General features: G+C 37.1%; 1 protein-coding gene across 1 annotated transcript; it reads left to right on the top strand.

The window, feature by feature from the left end:
- The first annotated feature begins 6,557 nt into the window (after window positions 1–6,557).
- LOC106880790 (uncharacterized) lies at window positions 6,558–7,769 on the top strand. The gene has a single exon (XM_014930906.3). The coding sequence runs from the start codon at window positions 6,738–6,740 to the stop codon at window positions 7,746–7,748; it is 1,011 nt and encodes a 336-aa protein (XP_014786392.1). The 5' UTR covers window positions 6,558–6,737; the 3' UTR covers window positions 7,749–7,769.
- The last annotated feature ends 12,794 nt before the right edge of the window (window positions 7,770–20,563 follow it).

The following is a 20,563-nucleotide window of genomic DNA, read 5'->3' on the forward strand; positions in this document are numbered from 1 at the left end:
AGTAATAACAATGGATCAATCATAGACAGGATTACAGTTAATTCTAGAGATAAGTCTAGTTTTAGCTGTCCACAATTTACCTGTCTCCTACACGGATCACAAATTAGTGACGTGTAGGATGCATATAGATAAAGTACATAGACAGGGATCTGGCTACTGGAAGTTGAACAAGCCCCTTTTGGCTTGCAGAGCTTACTGTAGTCAGATTATAAAGTTAGTAACCAGCACTGTGTTAAATAACTGGTGGTGGTATGCCCTCAAATGAGCCATTCGACTTGAGTCAATTAGATTTAACAAGCAGTTAAATCTAGAGCAGACTAGAGTAGAAGGGAAACTAGTTAAGGCCTTAGAAGTGGCACTGAGAGTGGGCTCTGTACCCCAAGTTTTGGCAGTGAGATCGGTCTTGGACCGACACTTCAGTGTCAAACATGAAGGATGCAGGGTTCGGGCAAAAGCACGTGCACTGGGCCACGAGGGTATCAATGTTGCCAGGTGGGCTCGCATGGTAGAAACCTAACATGGTATTGGAGCCATGATAAGGTCTTTGGTGGATGAGCATGGATGATTGATCCAAGGACCGGAGGAGATGTGTGAGGCCTTTTATGAGCACTTTGCCACATTGTTTGGGAGGGGCAGGGCGCTGGACCATGGGAATCCCCTTTGTATCTCGATGCAAGAGGCTGAGCACTGTGAAAGACTGATCACAGCTGCAGAAGTTATAGAAATGCTTTTCGAGTGCCCCGGAGACAAGTCACCAGGATTGGATGGTCTGCCTTACGAATTTTATAAAAGTATGCCAGACTTATTTGAGGACATACTGGCCAGTGTTTATGCAAACTGGCAGCAGAATGGGAGAATTCCCAGACCTGTGAGCCGGGGAGTAGTGACACTGATCAGGAAGGACTCGAGCAAGGTGGATATCATTAAAAATTTTAGACCCATAACTCTGCTAAACACAGAATTAAAGATTTTGGCCAAGGTGTTAGCCAAGAGAGTGAGGCTTGTCATGGGAGACCTGGTGGGGGAGGCACAACCATGCACCATCCCAGGAAGGACGATACATGACAACCTTCACCTCATATGCTACACCATAGAGCAGGTTAGTAAAGTCCCTGGCAAAGATGGGGCACTGTTGAATCTGGACCAGTCTAAGGCCTTTGATAGGGTTGATTTCAGTGTCTGGCGGCGGTCCTCCAGGTGGTCAGACTGGGCTCGACTTTTCGAGCTTGGATCAGCGCTATATATAGTGACATCGAGTCTGTAGTCCAGGTGAACAGTTTCTTCTTGAAGCCGTTTGCAATCGAGCATTCAGTTTGCCAGGGTTGCCCCCAGTCCCTTCTGTATCAATTGGCTCTTGAGCCACTGCTGCGAAAATTGGGGGCAGCAAGGGGCAATCCATGTGATCTGTATTACGGGAGAGGAGCGACGGCATACGTGAATGATGTTACCATCATTGTATCTGATGACAGGCAACCACCTTATACAGAAGACGCCATCAAAATATACGAAGTGGTGGCAGGCAAAAATTAACCAGGAAAAATCAGTTGGCTTGCAACTTGGCACCTGGAGAGGCAAGTCAATGCCTCCAAACAGTGTCGTAGGATGTTGGACGAAGGGCCTGGTTAAACTACTTGGCGTCTGGTTTGAGCCAGATCTCCAGATAGAGAAAAACTGGAGTGAGGTCACAAGCAAGGTGACCCAAACCTGGTCTGGGAGGATGTGATCCTTGCTAGGGAGGGTGAAGGTTGCACAGGTGTTTATAGCATCTGTGATAACCTACCACCTAATCGACTTGCCCAAAGTTGTGGCTGAACAAGTTGGAACAGCTCCTATTCCGCTTTTTGTGGAAGGAGAAACCACCACTTGTGAGGCGCTCTATCTGCTACCAAAAACCGCTAAAGGGTAGGTTAGAGATGCCTTGGCTGATGATATGCAAATTTACGTTGAGGCTGAGACATCTCTGGCTCTACCTGGATGGTGAACAGGTGTGGTCACCTCATGTTAAATTCTTCTTCCCACAATTAATATCCATGCTGAACTTAGGCCCATGGATCAGGTGTAGACCTAAATTGGGAAAATGGCAGCTGGAGTGCAGACAAGCACTCACTCTGCTCTCCTGAGTGAGCAATACCGGCAACAGGGCTACCACTGCGAATTTCTATATTGGGTTGGTAGAGTACAAGTCTGAGAACGTCTGGGGGAAAACTCTAGGCTTCGATAGAGACCAGTTAATCAACCTGTTCGGAAGGACATTTGGGCCAGGGAATCTAGATAACTTCCAGAAATCCCTGACTTGGTTGTGCTACCAATTAGCTTTACCGGTTCGAAAGAGGCTGTCAAGGCATGGTTTTGGCGTCCCTCCCACATGCCGAGGTGCAAGTGGCACAGTGAAACTGTCCCACATGCCTTTGTACAATGTGTGGAATTGAGGAGGCTGATAGCCTATGTCAAGCAGCTGGTGTTGGATGCAGAAGGAGTACAGATATCGGCTGAGTCCATCATCCTTTAATAAGGAAAGGAAAGTGTGTTTTTTCTGTGTAGTAGCCATATTGAACGATATAGTATGGACAACACATGGAAGAAGAATTGAGACAGGTAACTTTATCTCTGACAAGGGTTGGTTAGTTATTTCAACTACCACCTGCTAAGCAAGATCCATCTAGAGAGAAAGTGTCTGTCTCAAAGTGTATTTACGTACAGATGGATATCAGTGGTAAAGATGGTGTGGGCAAATGGGACCATCAGAAATGATGACAGAGGAAAAAACAACAATGTTATTAGGGGGGGAAAAAAAGCACTGGCAGATTAATTAGAACCTCAAGAGCATTAATTCCAGAGGAAATCTCATACTTGTAAATTCTTAAATTCATAATCATCCAATTTCATTATAATTTTATTTTTATGATTGTAACACCATATTTATGTATGTAAGTGTCCCCCTCTGTGTAATCTCCTTGTAGGAAATAAAAGAAATATGTTATAGTCATCTGAAATGGAACTGTCAAAGCACAATATTCGAGCAATTTTGCCATTCAACTTCTAAAAAAGGGACGTAAAGTAGCTGAAACTGCTCACAATATCAACGAAAAGTTTTGGTGAGGAAATAACCAGTGAGTGGTCAGCTTGAAAATGGTTTAGATGATTTTGCAGTAGAGACCTGAGTCTCGAAGATCATGAGTGTAGTGGACGCTCATCTGTCATTGATGGCAGCCAATTAAAGCCCGTCATTGAGAAAGATCTACATAAAACCACTCAAAAAGTGGCAAATGGACTTCAAGTTAACCAGAAAACTGCCTGCAACCATTTGCATGCAATTAGAAAATCAAAAAAGCTTGATAAACGGGTACCACATGAACTGAATGAAAATCAGAAAATGCACAGATATGAAATTTGTGTTCATTGCTTCTTCTCAGTAACCAGACTGATCCATTTCTAGACCGTATTCTCACTTGCAATGAAAAGTGGATTCTGTACAATAATAAAAACACATTAATCTCAGTGACTGGACCAAAATGAAGTACCAAAAACCTTCCCTTTAACCTGAGTTCTTCAAAAAGAAGGTTATGGTAGCTGTTTGGTGGTGTACTGCTAGACTCATCCACTATAACTTCTTAAAATCTGGAAAAACCATTACTGCAGAAATATATTGCCATGAAATTGCCAAAATGAACAAAAAACTGCTATTCCTCCATCCCAGACTGGTCAATAGAAGAGGGCCAATCATTCTTCATGACAACACATGACCACCCATTTTACTAATAATGCTCCAGAAGTTGAGGGTACTTGCCTATGAAGTTCTTCCCTACCCAGCTTATTCCCCAGACCTTTCTCTTACCAACTACCACTTTTCCAAGCACTTTGATGGTTTCTGGAGAGAGAAAGTGTTCAAAAATCAAACCGATGCTGAAAGTGAATTCAAAGAGTTCATCAGCTCCAGAACTCCAGATTTTATGTTATCAGAATTGGCAAAAATGTGTTGATTGTAATGGTACTTACTTTGATGAAATATATTGTGATGAATTTCATGTTTCAAAACGTTACTTACTTTCTACCCAGCCTGACATGTGTGTGTGTGTGTGTGTGTGTGTGTGTGTCTGTGTGTGTGAAATAAATAATATATCTATATCTATACTATATATAAAACAGAGATGTGTGTGTAATCACTTATCACGTGAAAATGGCTTCACCATTTACTTCCATACTTGTGATGCAGGAATAATTTGACCTCGGATAAATCTTAGGCTCTTCATTTGATTTTTTTTATTAAGATAAATAATATTGCTTTATATTTAAGATTCACTTCTTTAAAAAGGTTCCTCAATGTCAACTTCTGGTAGCCATAGTTTTTTCTTCACTTTAACTTCAATCGTTACTGTTCGCACTAAAAGTTTACTCACATTTACTGATGTAAGTAATTTCATAATTTACTAACAGAAGTACGGTTTTCTGTTTCCCTCTTGCTGAAGTTTTTTTTTTCTGGTACCTTCGATACTGGCTGTTTGGTTCACTGAGTGACAAATTTCGATTCAACATCACTTTAACTTCAATCGTTACTATTCTCAATAAAAGTTTACGTTTTCAATCGCTAACAAGTTCACATTTACTGATGTAAGTAATTTCATCATTTACTAACAGAAGTACGGTTTCGTGTTTCCCTGTTGCTGAGGTTTTCTTTTTTCTGGTACCTTCGATACTGGCTCTTTGGTTCACTGACTGACAAATTTCACTTCAACCTCACTTTCACTTCAATCGTTACTGTTCTCAATAAAAGTTTACGTTTTCAATCGCTAACAAGTTCACATTTACTGATGTAAGTAATTTCATAATTTACTAACCAGGGTTAGGGTTAGGGTTAGGGTTAGTCACAAGTGGCTATGTGAAAGAACAATTCTGACACCAAGGAATGATTCTGTAGACAAGCTGAATTTAAATTTGTTAACTCAGCTTCCAGGACCTGAATGTTCATACAGATCAATTAACTCTGTCCCTGATCAAGAACAGGCAACGCATTACCCAGTGGAGTTCCTCAATTCATTTCAGCCACCAGGATTTCCACCACACATTCTGATCGTGAAAATAGGTGCTCCCATAATGCTATTAAGAAGCCTTGATGCACCCAGACTCTGCAATAGAACAAGGTTGGTTGTTAAAACAGCCATGCCCCATGTGTTGGAAGCAACAATAATTACAGGCAGCATGATGGGTGAGAATGTCTTCATTCCAAGGATACCTTTCATTTTACATGATCTAATCTTTCAGTTCAAGAGACTGCAGTTTCCAGTCAAACTTACCTTTGCAATGTCTATCAACAAAGCACAAGGTCAATCTTTAAAGGTGGTGGGACTTAACCTCCTTCAACCTTGCTTCTCACATGGTCAGCTGTATGTTGGATGTTCTAGAGTTGGAGATGAAAATAACCTCTACATTCTCAGTGATAAACATGGCAAGACAGGAAACATAGTATATGAAGAAGCACTTACATGAATAGTATGTACATGCCATATACAAAAGTGTAAAACCATTGAGTGTTAAAGTAAGTATTACTTTCATTTTTCGACTGACATGCGTCAATGTATATCTGTGTATATAACAGTGAAACAATAACGTGGTATATTCGCTGTGTGAATTTTTTTCATTTAAGCCCCATTTTAATTATCGTAAAAGTTTCCAAGTACCAATAAGCAACAATTTCATTCCCGGGCAACGCCGGGTGGCTCTGCTAGTATATATATATATATATATATATATATATATATATATATATATATATATATATATATAGTTAAAAAAAACAATAACAAAAAAACAACAAAGTGAGGACGTGATATGGATAGTATTATTGGACGCTCAGGAAAGGAAAGAGAGAGTGTATGACGTTTCGGGCGTAGCCCTTCGTCGGAAAGATGGAAAGTTCGGAGAATGGAAGAACGGAGAAAGAGGAAAATGGTACCGATGCCCACGAGGTTATATATATATATATATATCGGCTGAATGGACGTCAGTGATTGGTTGAAATTACAGAAATACGGCAACTTTAACATGGAATAACTTAGGGATTTCTTTTTTTTTAAAGAAGACTAAGAGAAAAAGATGTTTTATATGACACATTCTACTAGTGTTCCAAGTTTCAAAGTGTTTCGTTAATGAAAAATGTGGCCCCCGTTTTAAAAAAGATCCGAAATAGTAAATGAGTATATGCATATATACGTACAGGTATGTGCATACCGACATCCGCCTGTATGTATAGGTGCATCTTTGGGTACAGGACATTGCAAACAAAACAGAGATGAGAAAACACACAAGCCACATAGAGAACATTCTACTTCATCAGCTACCTCCGTTTTAACACCAGAGTAAGCACATAAATGCGAAACAGGGTGGAAAAAATAGTACTCGAATAAACAAAACTGCCCAGCGAACGGGAACGTGAAACTTTGAGTAACAGTTTTTGTGATATTTTTGCTGCTTTTTAATAAAATGTGTGTGTGTGTGTGTGTGTGTGTGTGTTTGTGCGTGCGCCTGTGTATATATATGAGCGTGCACGCACACACACACACATAACCCAGGCTACATTTAGGATAAATATTTAGCGTGAACTATTTTATTATGATAACCGGTTTTAAAGCTATTAGAGTTGTCTCCCTTTGGCCAATCAGCCTCGTTTTGTATTTATTTTCATGTTCCGCTAAAAACTTGTCCAAGATTGTTTATGAGGACATTTCTATAGTGATTGCATTATGTTTAATTGTACAGACGATGAAGACTATCTTGATTTGGATTTCGATGATAACAGTGAAGGGAATTCTTCCGAAAGTTCTGATGATGATATTAGTATTGTTGTGAGACAAGCAGATAATCGCTGTAAGAGAACAACTTTCTCCAAAGTCAAACCAAAATCCATTTTGGAACAGGACAGCAGCGATTTCGAAGATGAAATGGAATACGAGCTCTCACAGAACCTCGAATCACTCAAGCGAAACCTCAGTTCTTCTGAACCTCAAAGACACCTACATGCAGCTGGAAGCGAACCCACCACAAGCGTCACTACGTCAGTCGCTTCTACAAGTGGTGATGGTAATGATGGCGGTGAAAATAATAAGTTCTACAACGATATTTATTTTGATTCCGATGAAGAAGATACTTCCACTGAAAACAAAAGCAAAAAGAAAAAGCATCACAGAGTCATGTCTAACGACGAACTCTTCTATGATCCAACAATGGATGCAAAAGACCAATTATGGATGGACGAACGAAGGCGCAACCCACACAAAAAGTTTGTCAAATTCATGCCACCTCCAGGTTCCAAAACAAAAACTACAAAGACCGACAGACCAAAACTCACGCCTAAGACTAAAGCAGGCGCAGGTAAGAAATCAGTTCGGTTTAATTTGGCCGATGGCACCGAAAAACCTACAAAGCACAAATCTTCCAAGACACCTAAGAGACCAACTTCCGACGCCTTGTTAGACTGTCCTGCATGTATGACAACAATCTGTGTTGATTGTCAAAGACACGAGCGATACCCTAATCAGTACCGTGCTATGTTTGTTATGAACTGTTCTGTGGATTATTCCGAAAATTTAACTTACCCAAATTCCAATAAAAACTCGGAGAAAATGAAACAATCTTCAGAAAAAACGAAAGAAGTTTATCATCCGGTTTATTGTAATGAATGTAGAACTCAAGTTGCTGTTTATGATAAAGAAGAAATCTATCACTTTTTTAATGTAATAAGCAGTTATGGCTGATAAATTATTTTATTCTATGTATGTATGTATTATTTCTTTTATTTATTGACTATTATTCATATTGCTGAGTAAACTCAAAATACAAACCTCCCAGAATAGAATGCAAACCCAGAACGTCTTAAATTTTTTATAAAGAAACAAACAATAATGTTTCTGTTATGTACATTTAATCGTGCTTCAAGTGTATAGAATACATTACCAAGAAATATATACATGTAACTAATTTCACCAATTTTTTCTTGTATAATAAACAAGACTAGCAATCCCGCATGTAACTCTCAAAACAGCCCGGTGGAGTTACTGAGATATTGGATCAAACTTGTTAATTGCATATTTAACGTACAGTAAATTTATTTTTCTTAAAATTACATATTGTTAAAAAAAAAATGATAACTTTCATGTGTTGTACTTTTGTTCTGGTATTTTGTATTTTCTTGAGTTTATGGTAGTGGTATTTGAAATAATTAACCCTTTTTGTTACAAACTAACATGTTCGTTTTGTTTATGTTTCTAATCAACCAAGTCTGTACGTAGTTACTTGGCTTAGGAAACTGTACCAAATTACACCTTTATTAGTCTTTTGGGGTTTTTTTAAAAGAAATATTAAAATGCACAGGATAACAGTCCGAGGTATACTTACTATTCTATAAAAGGTATGACGGTCATGACTGGAATATCTTTGATCATATTATATATAGGATGACCTGAGGTTTAAAACTAACCATGTTTAGAGTTATCGACCCTAGTAAATATTATTCGACCCAAAATATATTAATATATTGAGATCGATTTACTCGATTATACTCACCCTCAGGCCTGCCATTATTTCATTTACGTTTTCTTTGGTTGCAGTTTCGGAGCTTACCAAGATTTACACCTCACTTACCTTTGACACCTAACATTTTCTCTTTTAATTACATTTCCGTTTTTTACCCTATTCTTACGCTTTTTGCTTATAGCTTCAGAACCTCGATAGTTGTTCGACCTATTAGAAATAACAGCCAAATCTCAAATTACATTCTGTCGTCCTTAAAACTGGAGGGACATTCTGGCTAATTCAGTCTTATGTATCGAATGAAGAAAACGGAATGATGGTGAATGGTTAATGCTGAAATGCCTTACCGAGAACTAAACTACAAAAACGACGCTTAAAATTATTGCATATCAACAAATACTAAAGTTTAAGTCACCTACATCCTCCTCTTATTTTAATATTTATAAGAAAACTAGAACAAATGACTTATTGAAATAACTCTTAGACATTTCTAAGACGGACGTCTAACAACAACATGCAGAAGCACTTTTTTTTTTTTTAATGGAAAATTTCTATTAAAAGGTATATAATTTGGTTACTGAGACTGTTGCCGTCATCTTTGCGATTTTGAGTGATGTCCCTTTACATTATCCGTTCAAATTCTACTGAGGTTGACTTTACTTTTCAATCTTAGTCAAACCAGATCTACAAAGTAAGTACCAGCTGTTGATTGGCGTAGAGCTAATGAAAATAGCTGGATCGAGATTTTTAGGCCTTCTCTCTATATTAAAAATCATTACTTATTTGCTACATTTTTTTACCTTTTATCTTTTACTTGTTTCAGTCATTAGACTGTGGTCATGCTGGAGCACCGCCTTGAAGAATCTTTAGTCGAATAGATCGACCCCAGTACTTCTTTCTTTCTTTTTTTTAATCTGTACTTATTCTATCGATCACTGTTGCCGAGCCGCTAAGTTGTGGGACGTAAACACACCAACACCAGTTATCAAGTGGTGGTGTGGACAAACATTGACACAAAGACATACATATATATACGACGGGCTTCTTTCAGTTTCCATCTACCAAATCCACTCACTAGGCTTTGGTCAGTCCGGGGTTATAATAGAAGACACCCAAGGTGCCACACAGTGAGACTGAACCTGGAACCATGTGGTTGAGAGGCAAACTTCTTACCACACAGCCACGTTTGTACCTAAGCATAAAAATAGGTACTTATGTGTGTGTCGTGTGGGGGGAGGAGGTTATCAAGTCAGCCTGATCATGTAGCCCTATGATGTAAAGCATTCAATCTATGACCATCCATCCTCGTTTTTTTCATTCGTTGCATATATAAGACTACATTAATTGGTGTGACCTACCATTCTTATTTAAAATACAATAGGCATGATTTCAGAAAAGATCTGACAAATATTTCTGACAGATTAAGCTGCTATATAGAGGTTTCTTAAAAGGTTGTCATACTTAAGTGGCTCAAGTTAAGAAATTGGTCAAGGTATATGACATCGTGTATTAAGTTATACGTAATGCAATGCACTAAATGAGTTTTATGTCACTGCCTGTGCTTGTATTTTGGTAACTCCAATGTTATTACACATGTATAACTCCCCTAATATAACCTGTTACTCTTTGCAATTCTATTCACCAAGAATAGAGCCTTTATGCAGTTGACTGACTTGCAGAAATACCAGCCAAATCACACCCCATCATCATCATCATCATCATCATCATAGTTTAACGTCCGCTTTCCATGCTAGCATGGGTTGGACGATTTGACTGAGGACTGGTGAAACCAGATGGCTACACCAGGTTCCAGTCTGATTTGGCAGAGTTTCTACAGCTGGATGCCCTTCCTAACACCAACCACTCCGAGAGTGTAGTGGGTGCATTGAAAAAAAGACACAGATTAAAGAATGTAGTCCTGGATATACAGAAAACAAGAAAATTGCTGCAAAGCTACATGATAGTGGTGTCAGATGTAGCATGCAGACCATCATATAATTTGTTTTATTCTTTGCTTCCATTTTATTTTGACATGCACATTATGTTTTAAGTCTTACTCTTCCATTTTACAAATTCAGTGTGCACATATGCATTGCGTGTTCATACTTCTCTTTCTGATTCCTACTCAGAACTGTTTACAGATCACAGCCGTCTCATGAACCTGCAATTGTGAGGAGCACTTTGTGTTTCAATGGTTTGGTCACGACAGGAATGTCTTTGATCATAAGTCTTCTCATTCAGAGCTAAACCACAACTACCTCACCAAACATGTAGCCCACTGAATGTGACTATATGTTTGTAGGGGTCAGGTGATTATAGTTTTACAAATTGTTAATTCAATTGATGTTAGCTAAAAAACACCAAGAAGCATCTTAAGATGAGAATGAACTTTATATATTCTTAAAATTTATCCAAGTCTCCATAACAGTGATATTACAGACAGTATATCGAAATTAGTGGTCGTACTATACAATTCTGTGACCAAAGATAGTCATAATACAGGGTATTCCTGTATATGTGTATGTATGTGTATATATATGTATATATATATATATATATATATATATATATATATATATATAATCATAAATATATTTATGATTATAAATTTTTTACCGAAGAAGGTTTTTTTCATACTGAGCTACCCGGCAGAATTGTTAATTATTAATTTTATTACTAATTGATGATTCCCTGCCCTGCATATCTATATATATATATATATATATAATAATAATAATATTAGGGACAAAATTCAAAATTACAGGTAAAAAAACTCAATTAAAATCAATTTATAAAAAATTAAAATTAAATTGAGCCTTATAGATAAAGTATATATAAAATATATAGTTTTAGGGAAAATAACCAATTTTCAAGAACTCATCGATGAAAATCCACTATCACATAGAAAAATTAATAATTAAAAACACAATAAATGAGTATAATATAAAGTAAAGTAAATATCATAAGATAAATATAATATATCATCATCATCATCATCATCATCGTTAACGTCCGCTTTCCATTGCTAGCATGGGTTGGACGATTTGACTGAGGACTGGTGAAACCGGATGGCAACACCAGGCTCCAATCTAATTTGGCAGAGTTTCTACAGCTGGATGCCCTTCCTAATGCCAACTACTCAGAGAGTGTAGTGGGTGCTTTTACGTGTCACCCACACGAAAACGGGCACGTTCGAAATGGTGTCTTTTATGTGCCACCCGCACAAGAGCCAGTCCATGGGCACTGGCAATGATCTATATGTATATATTCAAATTACGATAAACGTTAACAAACAAACGAAGTTTGCTTTTAGAACCATTGAGATGTCTTAGAAAGTTAAAGAAGTGATGTTTTAAATTCTCAAACGCAGGATAATGCTAATAATATAGCCTTAACAAGATAAGATACCCCTATTTTGCAGAAAAAAGTGTTGGCGGCCAGCTAGCTGGCCACCAACACTTTTTTCTGCATATATATATATATATACACATATATATATATATGTGTGTGTGTGTGTGTGTATGTGTGTATATATATATATATATATATATATATAGGCACAAGTGTGGTGTGTGGCTAAGATGTTTGCTTCCCAACCACTTGGTTTCGGGTTTAGTCTCACTATGTGGCACTTTGGGCAAGTGTCTTCAACTATTGCCTCATCCCAAGCAAAGCCTTGTGAGTGTATTTGGTAGACAGAAACAGAAGGAAGCTCATAATAGAAATGTATGTGTATTTGTATCTTCTTCTCGTGACATTGTGTGATTGTTGCAAATGAAAGTCACTCACTCACAATATTCTGTGAAAACATGTCTGCTCATGGAGAAATATTATCTTGCTTGGAAATGGGTAAGGGTGGGCAACAGGAAGGACATCTGGCTGTAGAAAATCTGGCACAATAAACTACATCCAACCCATACTAGCATGGGAAAGTGAATATTAAAATGATGAGGCCATATATATATATATATATATGTGTGTGTGTGTAAACATATAACCAATCCTTGAGGATAAAGAGTAAATTAATTTATTTGAATGAATCTACCAAAGGGATTATTAAAAGAAAATTTGAATAAATCGCATATAATAAATAATAATTAAGATTAAAGCAATAAGGAGTGGAAGTAAGGAAGTTCAGAGGTGTAGAATTACAGGACCAATGCAATTATCAAAAAGTAATAACTTCAGTTATACTTAAAAAGAATAGTTAGTGCATACGAGAGACTGAAATACTTAATATCTAGGTAGTTTTACATAATAGTAGAATGTCAGAATATGATCAATTTGTTCTTAAGATGTTGGCATCTTATAATAAATTCATCACGGTGATTAATAATATTCGATTTAATCCTACTCATATAAAACACTTCAGATACCACCACCACCACCTTTATATGACTGTACATTACATACAATGGACCAAGCAATTTTATACTCTGTTTTTATGGAGATTTGTGATTATTCCAGTGAAGTTTGAATCAGGAAGAGAACGCACCGATATAAACATGTCCTTTACCAAGTGCAGTGATAGTGCACTTATAAAACTTCACTGATTTGATTATTGGTAGTTATAGTGTTAATTCTATGGCTTAATTTACCATAGTTAAATCTTGTTATATATTCAGCAATATTAGGCATAGTAGAGTAAGCCAGTTTAACCGTGTTCTCCTGAAAATTTTATGATATGGGCTGGATGCAAGTAAGTGTTTGTCTAAAACTTGGAAAAATTTACAAGAGGTAAATGAAGCAGCATTTAGACTGAATCACAAGGTACTCTTAGGTAATCTATTTTTATTTCTAAACTTATTCTGTTTAGATGCACAGTCAAACCTCAGTTACCCAAACATCAATTATCCGAATTTCAGTTTATTCAAACAAGATCTGCAGGTCCCACAAATATTTAATGAGTGATACTATGCGTAAATAGATATTCAGAAATAACACTGGTTATTGCCTCTTTCATTTAGAATAGTTAAAAATGAATGTATATTGAGCGGTTTTTTTTTTCCTTTAGAATGATTAAAAATTAATGTATGTTGACTGCTGCTAATTAAACTCAGCGATCAGCATTTGATATTGATAAAAGTGATTTTAACAAATAAATATGTACAGAACATGTAAAAATCACACATCAAAGACATATTGCTGATCGATATTTATACCATGATCTTGTCTTTTATTTACAGTTATCAAAATTATCCATGTGTTAGTCAGTGTGCTAGTTTGATTTCAATTGGTTGCTTTAAATAGTGTTAAAATAATTTAACAGGAAAATGATTGACAGGCTAAAAGCCTTAAAATCATGGAAAAAATTCCTTCATTCCTTCTACTATTTTGTCCTGGCAACATATCTGTTACAAGTGATCGAGTTTATTGCCATTACTGTATCTGTGCAAACACCATTGACAATTGAACAGAAAAGTAAGGTTTTACAGCATCTGGATCATAGTGAAAAGGCACAGAGACCACATCAGAAAAGTAACAGTGTCTGACCTGACATGAAAAAAGCAAGACCAGTGATTGATAAATTTATTAACCAAAGTGGCACTTCCCATGCAATAAAAGAAAATCTATGAAACCAGTAAAAGATGAACAACTCGACCAGGCTGTGTTTTTTTGTGGGGGGTGATTCACAGCAACAGGAAAAAGGTACGCCTTTGTCAGGTCCAATGTTACAGGAAATAGCTGCAGGACTCCATCAATGAATCCACACTAGTGATACACAACAAGAGTCTGATATACAGCGTATCATCTGGTTGGCTATAATGTTTCAAAGATCACCAAGGCATTCTTGGAGAGCAGAAGTCTATGGACAATCGTGGAGGAATTCAGACAGAAACTACAATCCATCATCTGTGAAGAAAATTACGAACTTGATCAACTGTGCAATGCCAATGAAAGTGGATTGTTTCAATGTGAATTGTCAGACAAAACACTTGCATCCACTGATGAAGAGGTGCAGAAGAACCGTATAACAATTTTCCCTTATATCAACACCACTGGAACTCATAAACTACCATTTGTTTGCATCGAGCATTATGCTAAGTCACGTTGCTTCATGAACTAAGGCAAAAATTCGTTTCCCATGAAGTACAAAGCATGGATGACATATCCACTTTTTTCATCTTGGTTTCTCTAAGAATGTGTGTCTGCTGTTTGCTCACATTAAATGAGCATTGGACTTGAACAACATGCCCTTCTGCTTGTTGACAATGTGAGGACACACAGTTTAAAAAGCAGTCAATTAGAATCGCCAAGTGTTTGTTTTTACCACTGAACATTTCAAAGCTTCAGCCACTTGATAAGGGAATCATTGCAGCAATGAAAAAGTATTATTGCTGTTACGTGTTGCATGCAGTCGCCAATGAAGACAATGCAGACAAAGGATTGCCTGAAATTATCACATCATTCACAGTCAAATGGTATTGGTATAATAGTGTGAGTGTTGGCAGCCATGTCAACGAACAGGACACTCATCCAGATGGAGCAATAACCACTGAAATTACTGAGAACTGCTAATCAGCTGGGATTAGGAAACTTCATTGAGATTGAAATCAATGATTGGGTAAATTGTGACAATGAAATCGGAACAGAGATACTCAGTAGCAATCAGATTGTGAACATAGTCATGGAAGAGCAGTGGCAAAGTACTAACTTCAGGATTGATAAAGAAAATCAGATCCCAACAACTCTAGTCATCCCCATTAATGAAGTTATCAATGGCCAGCAACTTTTCATTGAGTGATGTGAAGCAAAAGATGAAGTTGGTGCCATTAAGTTGATGAATTTTTGTCAAATGTTATCGATGGCAAAAGCAATGAGACAAGCCCCCCCCCCCCCCTCAAGCAACAACATTTGTATATGTTTTCCACAAAATAATGATTACCCACCAACCAAGTGGACCTTATTTACATGAACTCACCGTCTTCCTGTGAACTCCTTGTGCACATACGTAAATGTATTTTTCCAATTACGCAATGTTTCTTGAATTTCCAGCTCCATATTATTATTATTATTTAACTTGTAACATGACTTTATTACCAACTTATCATGAAATTTACAATAATATCCAGTGTTTGTACATATTTAATCGATTGAATAAAGTAAAAGCCTTGTACATGTACAGATGTTTCCTGTCTGTGATTACGTTTGGTTTGGCGTCCTTGATTTATTTTTGGATCAGTTGTCCAAACAATCAATTTTTCAAACAACATCCATCTGGTTCGGATAACTGTATTTGAACTCTAGTAATATCTAAAGCAATTTGTTTAGTATGATTATTGACCATATTTGTATTATCCTGTTTAACTACTATCACTGGGGGAGGTTGTTGTTGTTGCTGCTGCTGCTGCTGCTGTTGTTGTTGAGTGAGAGAGCAATGCATGCCATCAAAGTAACACTTGGGTACAAATGACTATCGTGACTACCTGTCTGATAAGGGTACACTAGGCATATGCATCACAACTATATGTGCATGATATGGTGATCTCATATCAAGATAAACAGCACATGATTTTGCAGTTAGAATTTTCTTCAGGCCGAGTAGCCCATCCCGCTCAAAAGGTCCCCAAAGAAGAGTTGTTTAAGGATGATGAATGAAGGACATGTATCCAGAGGTGAATTGTTCTAACCCCAAAGAATTCCTCTAAATAGATGGCTATGATGCTCTCCAACTATTCATGTTCGTAATCAGGGATGTACATATCATCAGCCATTAAGGGACCTGTTCAACTGGTTAAGGTCAAGCAACTGAGAACCAAATCTGTGGTATTGAGCAAAATATTTGTTGTAGCCCATCTTTTATACCAAGACAAAACATGTACATGTTAACACTTCCAATCAGTTAAGATCAGAAGCCATGAGAACAAATTTTTTGTAACAGTTCTACTGGGTAATCTATTCCAATTTCTTTTATATTTCTCTTGATGCCTTCTGATACTGGACCCAGCTATAATTGACACTATCTTCCTCTTCTTCATTTTCCATTGCTGGGCTATTTCATACTTAAGAGGGTTGTATCTATCTATCTTTTCACCTTCATTCTTGACTATTCATGGGTCGAAGGGGCATGCAACATCAACTGTATAGCATATGTGGTGCATCTTGTCCACCATCACTAGGTCCGGTCTGTTATGCTCTAGCACCTGATCTGTTTGGATTGGAAAATCTCAGAGGATTTTGCTAGTCTCTGACTCCGCCAATCTCTGCGGTTTGTGCTCATACCACGTCTTGCCTCTCTCTAGCCCCCGCTTTTCGCACACTTTCCGCCGTAACACTTTCGCTACCTGGTCATGTGCCACAACTTGTAGTGGTTTAGAGTAAGTGTAGGGTATTCATTTGTGAATTATTATTATTATTATTATTATTATTATCATTATTATTATTATTTGCTTTTAATCTGCATTTTTGTTACAGTCACTTGTCGAGAAACACCCAGCATCCTGGGGTGAGTGAAGGATAAGAGATGTTACAGTATGACTGAAAGCTTGGGGAGAGGTGGTAGCGAAATATCTTCATGTAATAGAACACAGACATTTACATGGATAGGGTTTTCTAAGAATGTGGGCAGTACTTGTCAGCATAATCTTTTGGATTTCTCTGAGACATGGTTCTCCTGGGAAATTATCTACATGTTTCTGACATCCCTTTTTTATCATACCTAGGGCACCTAAAATAACAGGAATAGTTCTCGTTTTAAAATGCCACATCTTTTGTATTTCAATTTCCAGGTCCTTATAATTACTTCTATAGTTCAATGATATTTCGGAATACAATTCCTTCTTCAGATATTCTTAGATTGAGTCTTTGCTATAAACTGTTTTCCAACGGCTTTTCTTTTTATGGAAGCATCTCAGCAGTGGTCTCACGAAGCTCCTTCCGGAATTCCTCATGAGAAGTGCGTGAGGTCGGCTATGTCTCAATCTCGTGTGTGTTGGTACATCTGTAGCGCTGCTTCTAAGTTATGTGTTATACGTGCAGCTTCTCTTTTTTTTTCCCCTTCTTTTTTTTTCTTTTGTTATAAACAATACTTGAGCATGTTATTAAGAATGAACCTACACACATCCAGATGTAGCTAAATAATATATTGATTACCAACCTCCAGCCTTTTTGTTAATTTTGGGTCCTAGTCTGTGTATGAGTAAAACTTCCTTAATTCTTAAATTACCCAAATTTCTTTCATTAGCCTCAATTGTGACTGTTATGCTTTTATCAGTGTTCCAGCATCTGTCTAGATGTTTTCTGAAGGAGGAGGCTCTTGTGTTCAGATGTTCTTTGATGCGGACATGTAACGGTCTTGTTGTTCTACCCACATAGAACTTGTTGCATTTGTTACATTGTATTCTATACACAACATTTACCCATTGGCATAAATCTGTGTCACGGATGGGACAATTTGTTAGTGTGCATTGATTGTTGTCCCTTATTCGTTTCTTTGCGCGGTGTCCTTTCAGAGAGGGGCCGGAGTGTGTGTGTGTGTGCAGATAAACATAAATGTAAATATTTTTATATAGATAGAGTCAACAGGTGAGTCAAAGATATGCAGCCAGAAGTGGATGCATATAAACATCACTGTAAACCCAACGTCTGTCATCAGAGTGGGAAGATTGACAACTTACATATCTTTGCATATCTTTGACTTTTTGCATACCCCATATGCTGACATTGAAACTTTTACGTAATTCTGAGCCCCCAGAAACAACTGTTGGACCTGAAATACCATACCCTCTTCCCTTAGTTTTCTGTATATTTTGCACTCCATATAAATTTGTTCTGTAAATATATAAATGCATATAAGCTTCTACACAAGTGATCACCTTCTGAAAATTTTCAGTTTTTGCTTCTGCTTCTCTTTCTCTCTCTCTCTCTCTCTCTCTCTCTATATATATATATATATATATATATATATATATATATATATATCCCAATATCTATTTACATGTATCTTTATTTTTTACTTGTTCCAGTCATTTGACTGCACCCATGCTGGGGCACCATCTTGAAGGGTCTTAGTTGAACAAATCAACTCCAGGACTTATTTTTTAACCTAGTACTTATTCTATCATTTTCTTTTGCCAAAACTGATAAGTTACAGGGATGTAAACACACCAACACCAGTTGTCAAGCAGTGGTGGAAGACAAACACAGGCACAAGGACACACACACACATAGATATATACATATATACGAGGGGGTGTTGAAAGGTATTGCAAAAAGCTTGGTTAGAGGCCCAACTTTCCGAATTCTTTTACATGGCTCAGAAAAACTAAAGGACCACTACAATTAGTGTGTGAATCTGACAGGGGAATATGTTCAATAAAATCATAATTAACTGATCCTCCTGTAATTTTTCAGCACTCCCTCATATATATATATATATATATATATATATATATATATATATATATATATATATATATATACATATATATATATATATATGAGGGAGTGCTGAAAATGCCCTTCCTAACGCCATATATCTATACTATATATAAAACAGAGATGTGTGTGTAATCGCATATCACGTGAAAACGGCTTCACCATTTACTTCCATACTTGTGATGCAGGAATAATTTGACCTCGGATAAATCTTAGGCTCTTCGTTTGATTTTTTTTATTAAGATAAATAATATTGCTTTATATTTAAGATTCACTTCTTTAAAAAGGTTCCTCAATGTCAACTTCTGGTAGCCATAGTTTTTTCTTCACTTTAACTTCAATCGTTACTGTTCGCACTAAAAGTTTACTCACATTTACTGATGTAAGTAATTTCATAATTTACTAACAGAAGTACGGTTTTCTGTTTCCCCGTTGCTGAGGTTTTTTTTTTTCTGGTACCTTCGATACTGGCTGTTTGGTTCACTGAGTGACAAATTTCGATTCAACATCACTTTAACTTCAATCGTTACTATTCTCAATAAAAGTTTACGTTTTCAATCGCTAACAAGTTCACATTTACTGATGTAAGTAATTTCATCATTTACTAACAGAAGTACGGTTTTGTGTTTTCCTGTTTATGAGGTTTTCTTTTTTCTGGTACCTTCGATATTGGCTCTTTGGTTCACTGTCTGACAAATTTCGCTTCAACCTCACTTTAACTTCAATCATTACTGTTCTCATTAACAGTTTACGTTTTCAATCGCTAACAAGTTCACATTTACTGATGTAAGTAATTTCATAATTTACTAACCAGGGTTAGGGTTAGGGTTAGGGTTAGGGTTAGTCACAAGTGGCTATGTGAAAGAACAATTCTGGCACCAAGGAATGATTCTGTAGACAAGCTGAATTTAAATTTGTTAACTCAGCTTCCAGGACCTGAATGTTCATACAGATCAATTAACTCTGTCCCTGATCAAGAACAGGCAACGCATTACCCAGTGGAGTTCCTCAATTCATTTCAGCCACCAGGATTTCCACCACACATTCTGATCGTGAAAATAGGTGCTCCCATAATGCTATTAAGAAACCTTGATGCACCCAGACTCTGCAATAGAACAAGGTTGGTTGTTAAAACAGCCATGCCCCATGTGTTGGAAGCAACAATAATTACAGGCAGCATGATGGGTGAGAATGTCTTCATTCCAAGGATACCTTTCATTTCAAATGATCTCCCCTTTCAGTTCAAGAGACTGCAGTTTCCGTTCAAACTTACCTTTGCAATGTCTATCAACAAAGCACAAGGTCAATCTCTAAAGGTGGTGGGACTTAACCTCCTTCAACCTTGCTTCTCACATGGTCAGCTGTATGTTGGATGTTCTAGAGTTGGAGATGAAAATAACCTCTACATTCTCAGTGATAAACATGGCAAGACAGAAAACATAGTATATGAAGAAGCACTTACATGAATAGTATGTACATGCCATATACAAGAGTGTAAAACCATTGAGTGTTAAAGTAAGTATTACTATTACACTTTTCGACTGACATGCGTCAATGTATATCTGTGTATATAACAGTGAAACAATAACGTGGTATATTCGCTGTGTGAATTTTTTTCATTTAAGCCCCATTTTAATTATCGTAAAAGTTTCCAAGTACCAAT

This window comes from Octopus bimaculoides, chromosome 3 (genome assembly GCF_046866305.1).
Source record: "Octopus bimaculoides isolate indiv1 chromosome 3, ASM4686630v1, whole genome shotgun sequence".
In the NCBI taxonomy this organism is placed as follows: Eukaryota; Metazoa; Mollusca; class Cephalopoda; order Octopoda; family Octopodidae; genus Octopus; species Octopus bimaculoides.

Excerpts from the sequence above, each read along its gene's own strand:
- LOC106880790 (XM_014930906.3), top strand. The coding sequence starts at position 6,738 with ATGTTTAATTGTACAGACGATGAAGACTATCTTGATTTGGATTTCGAT.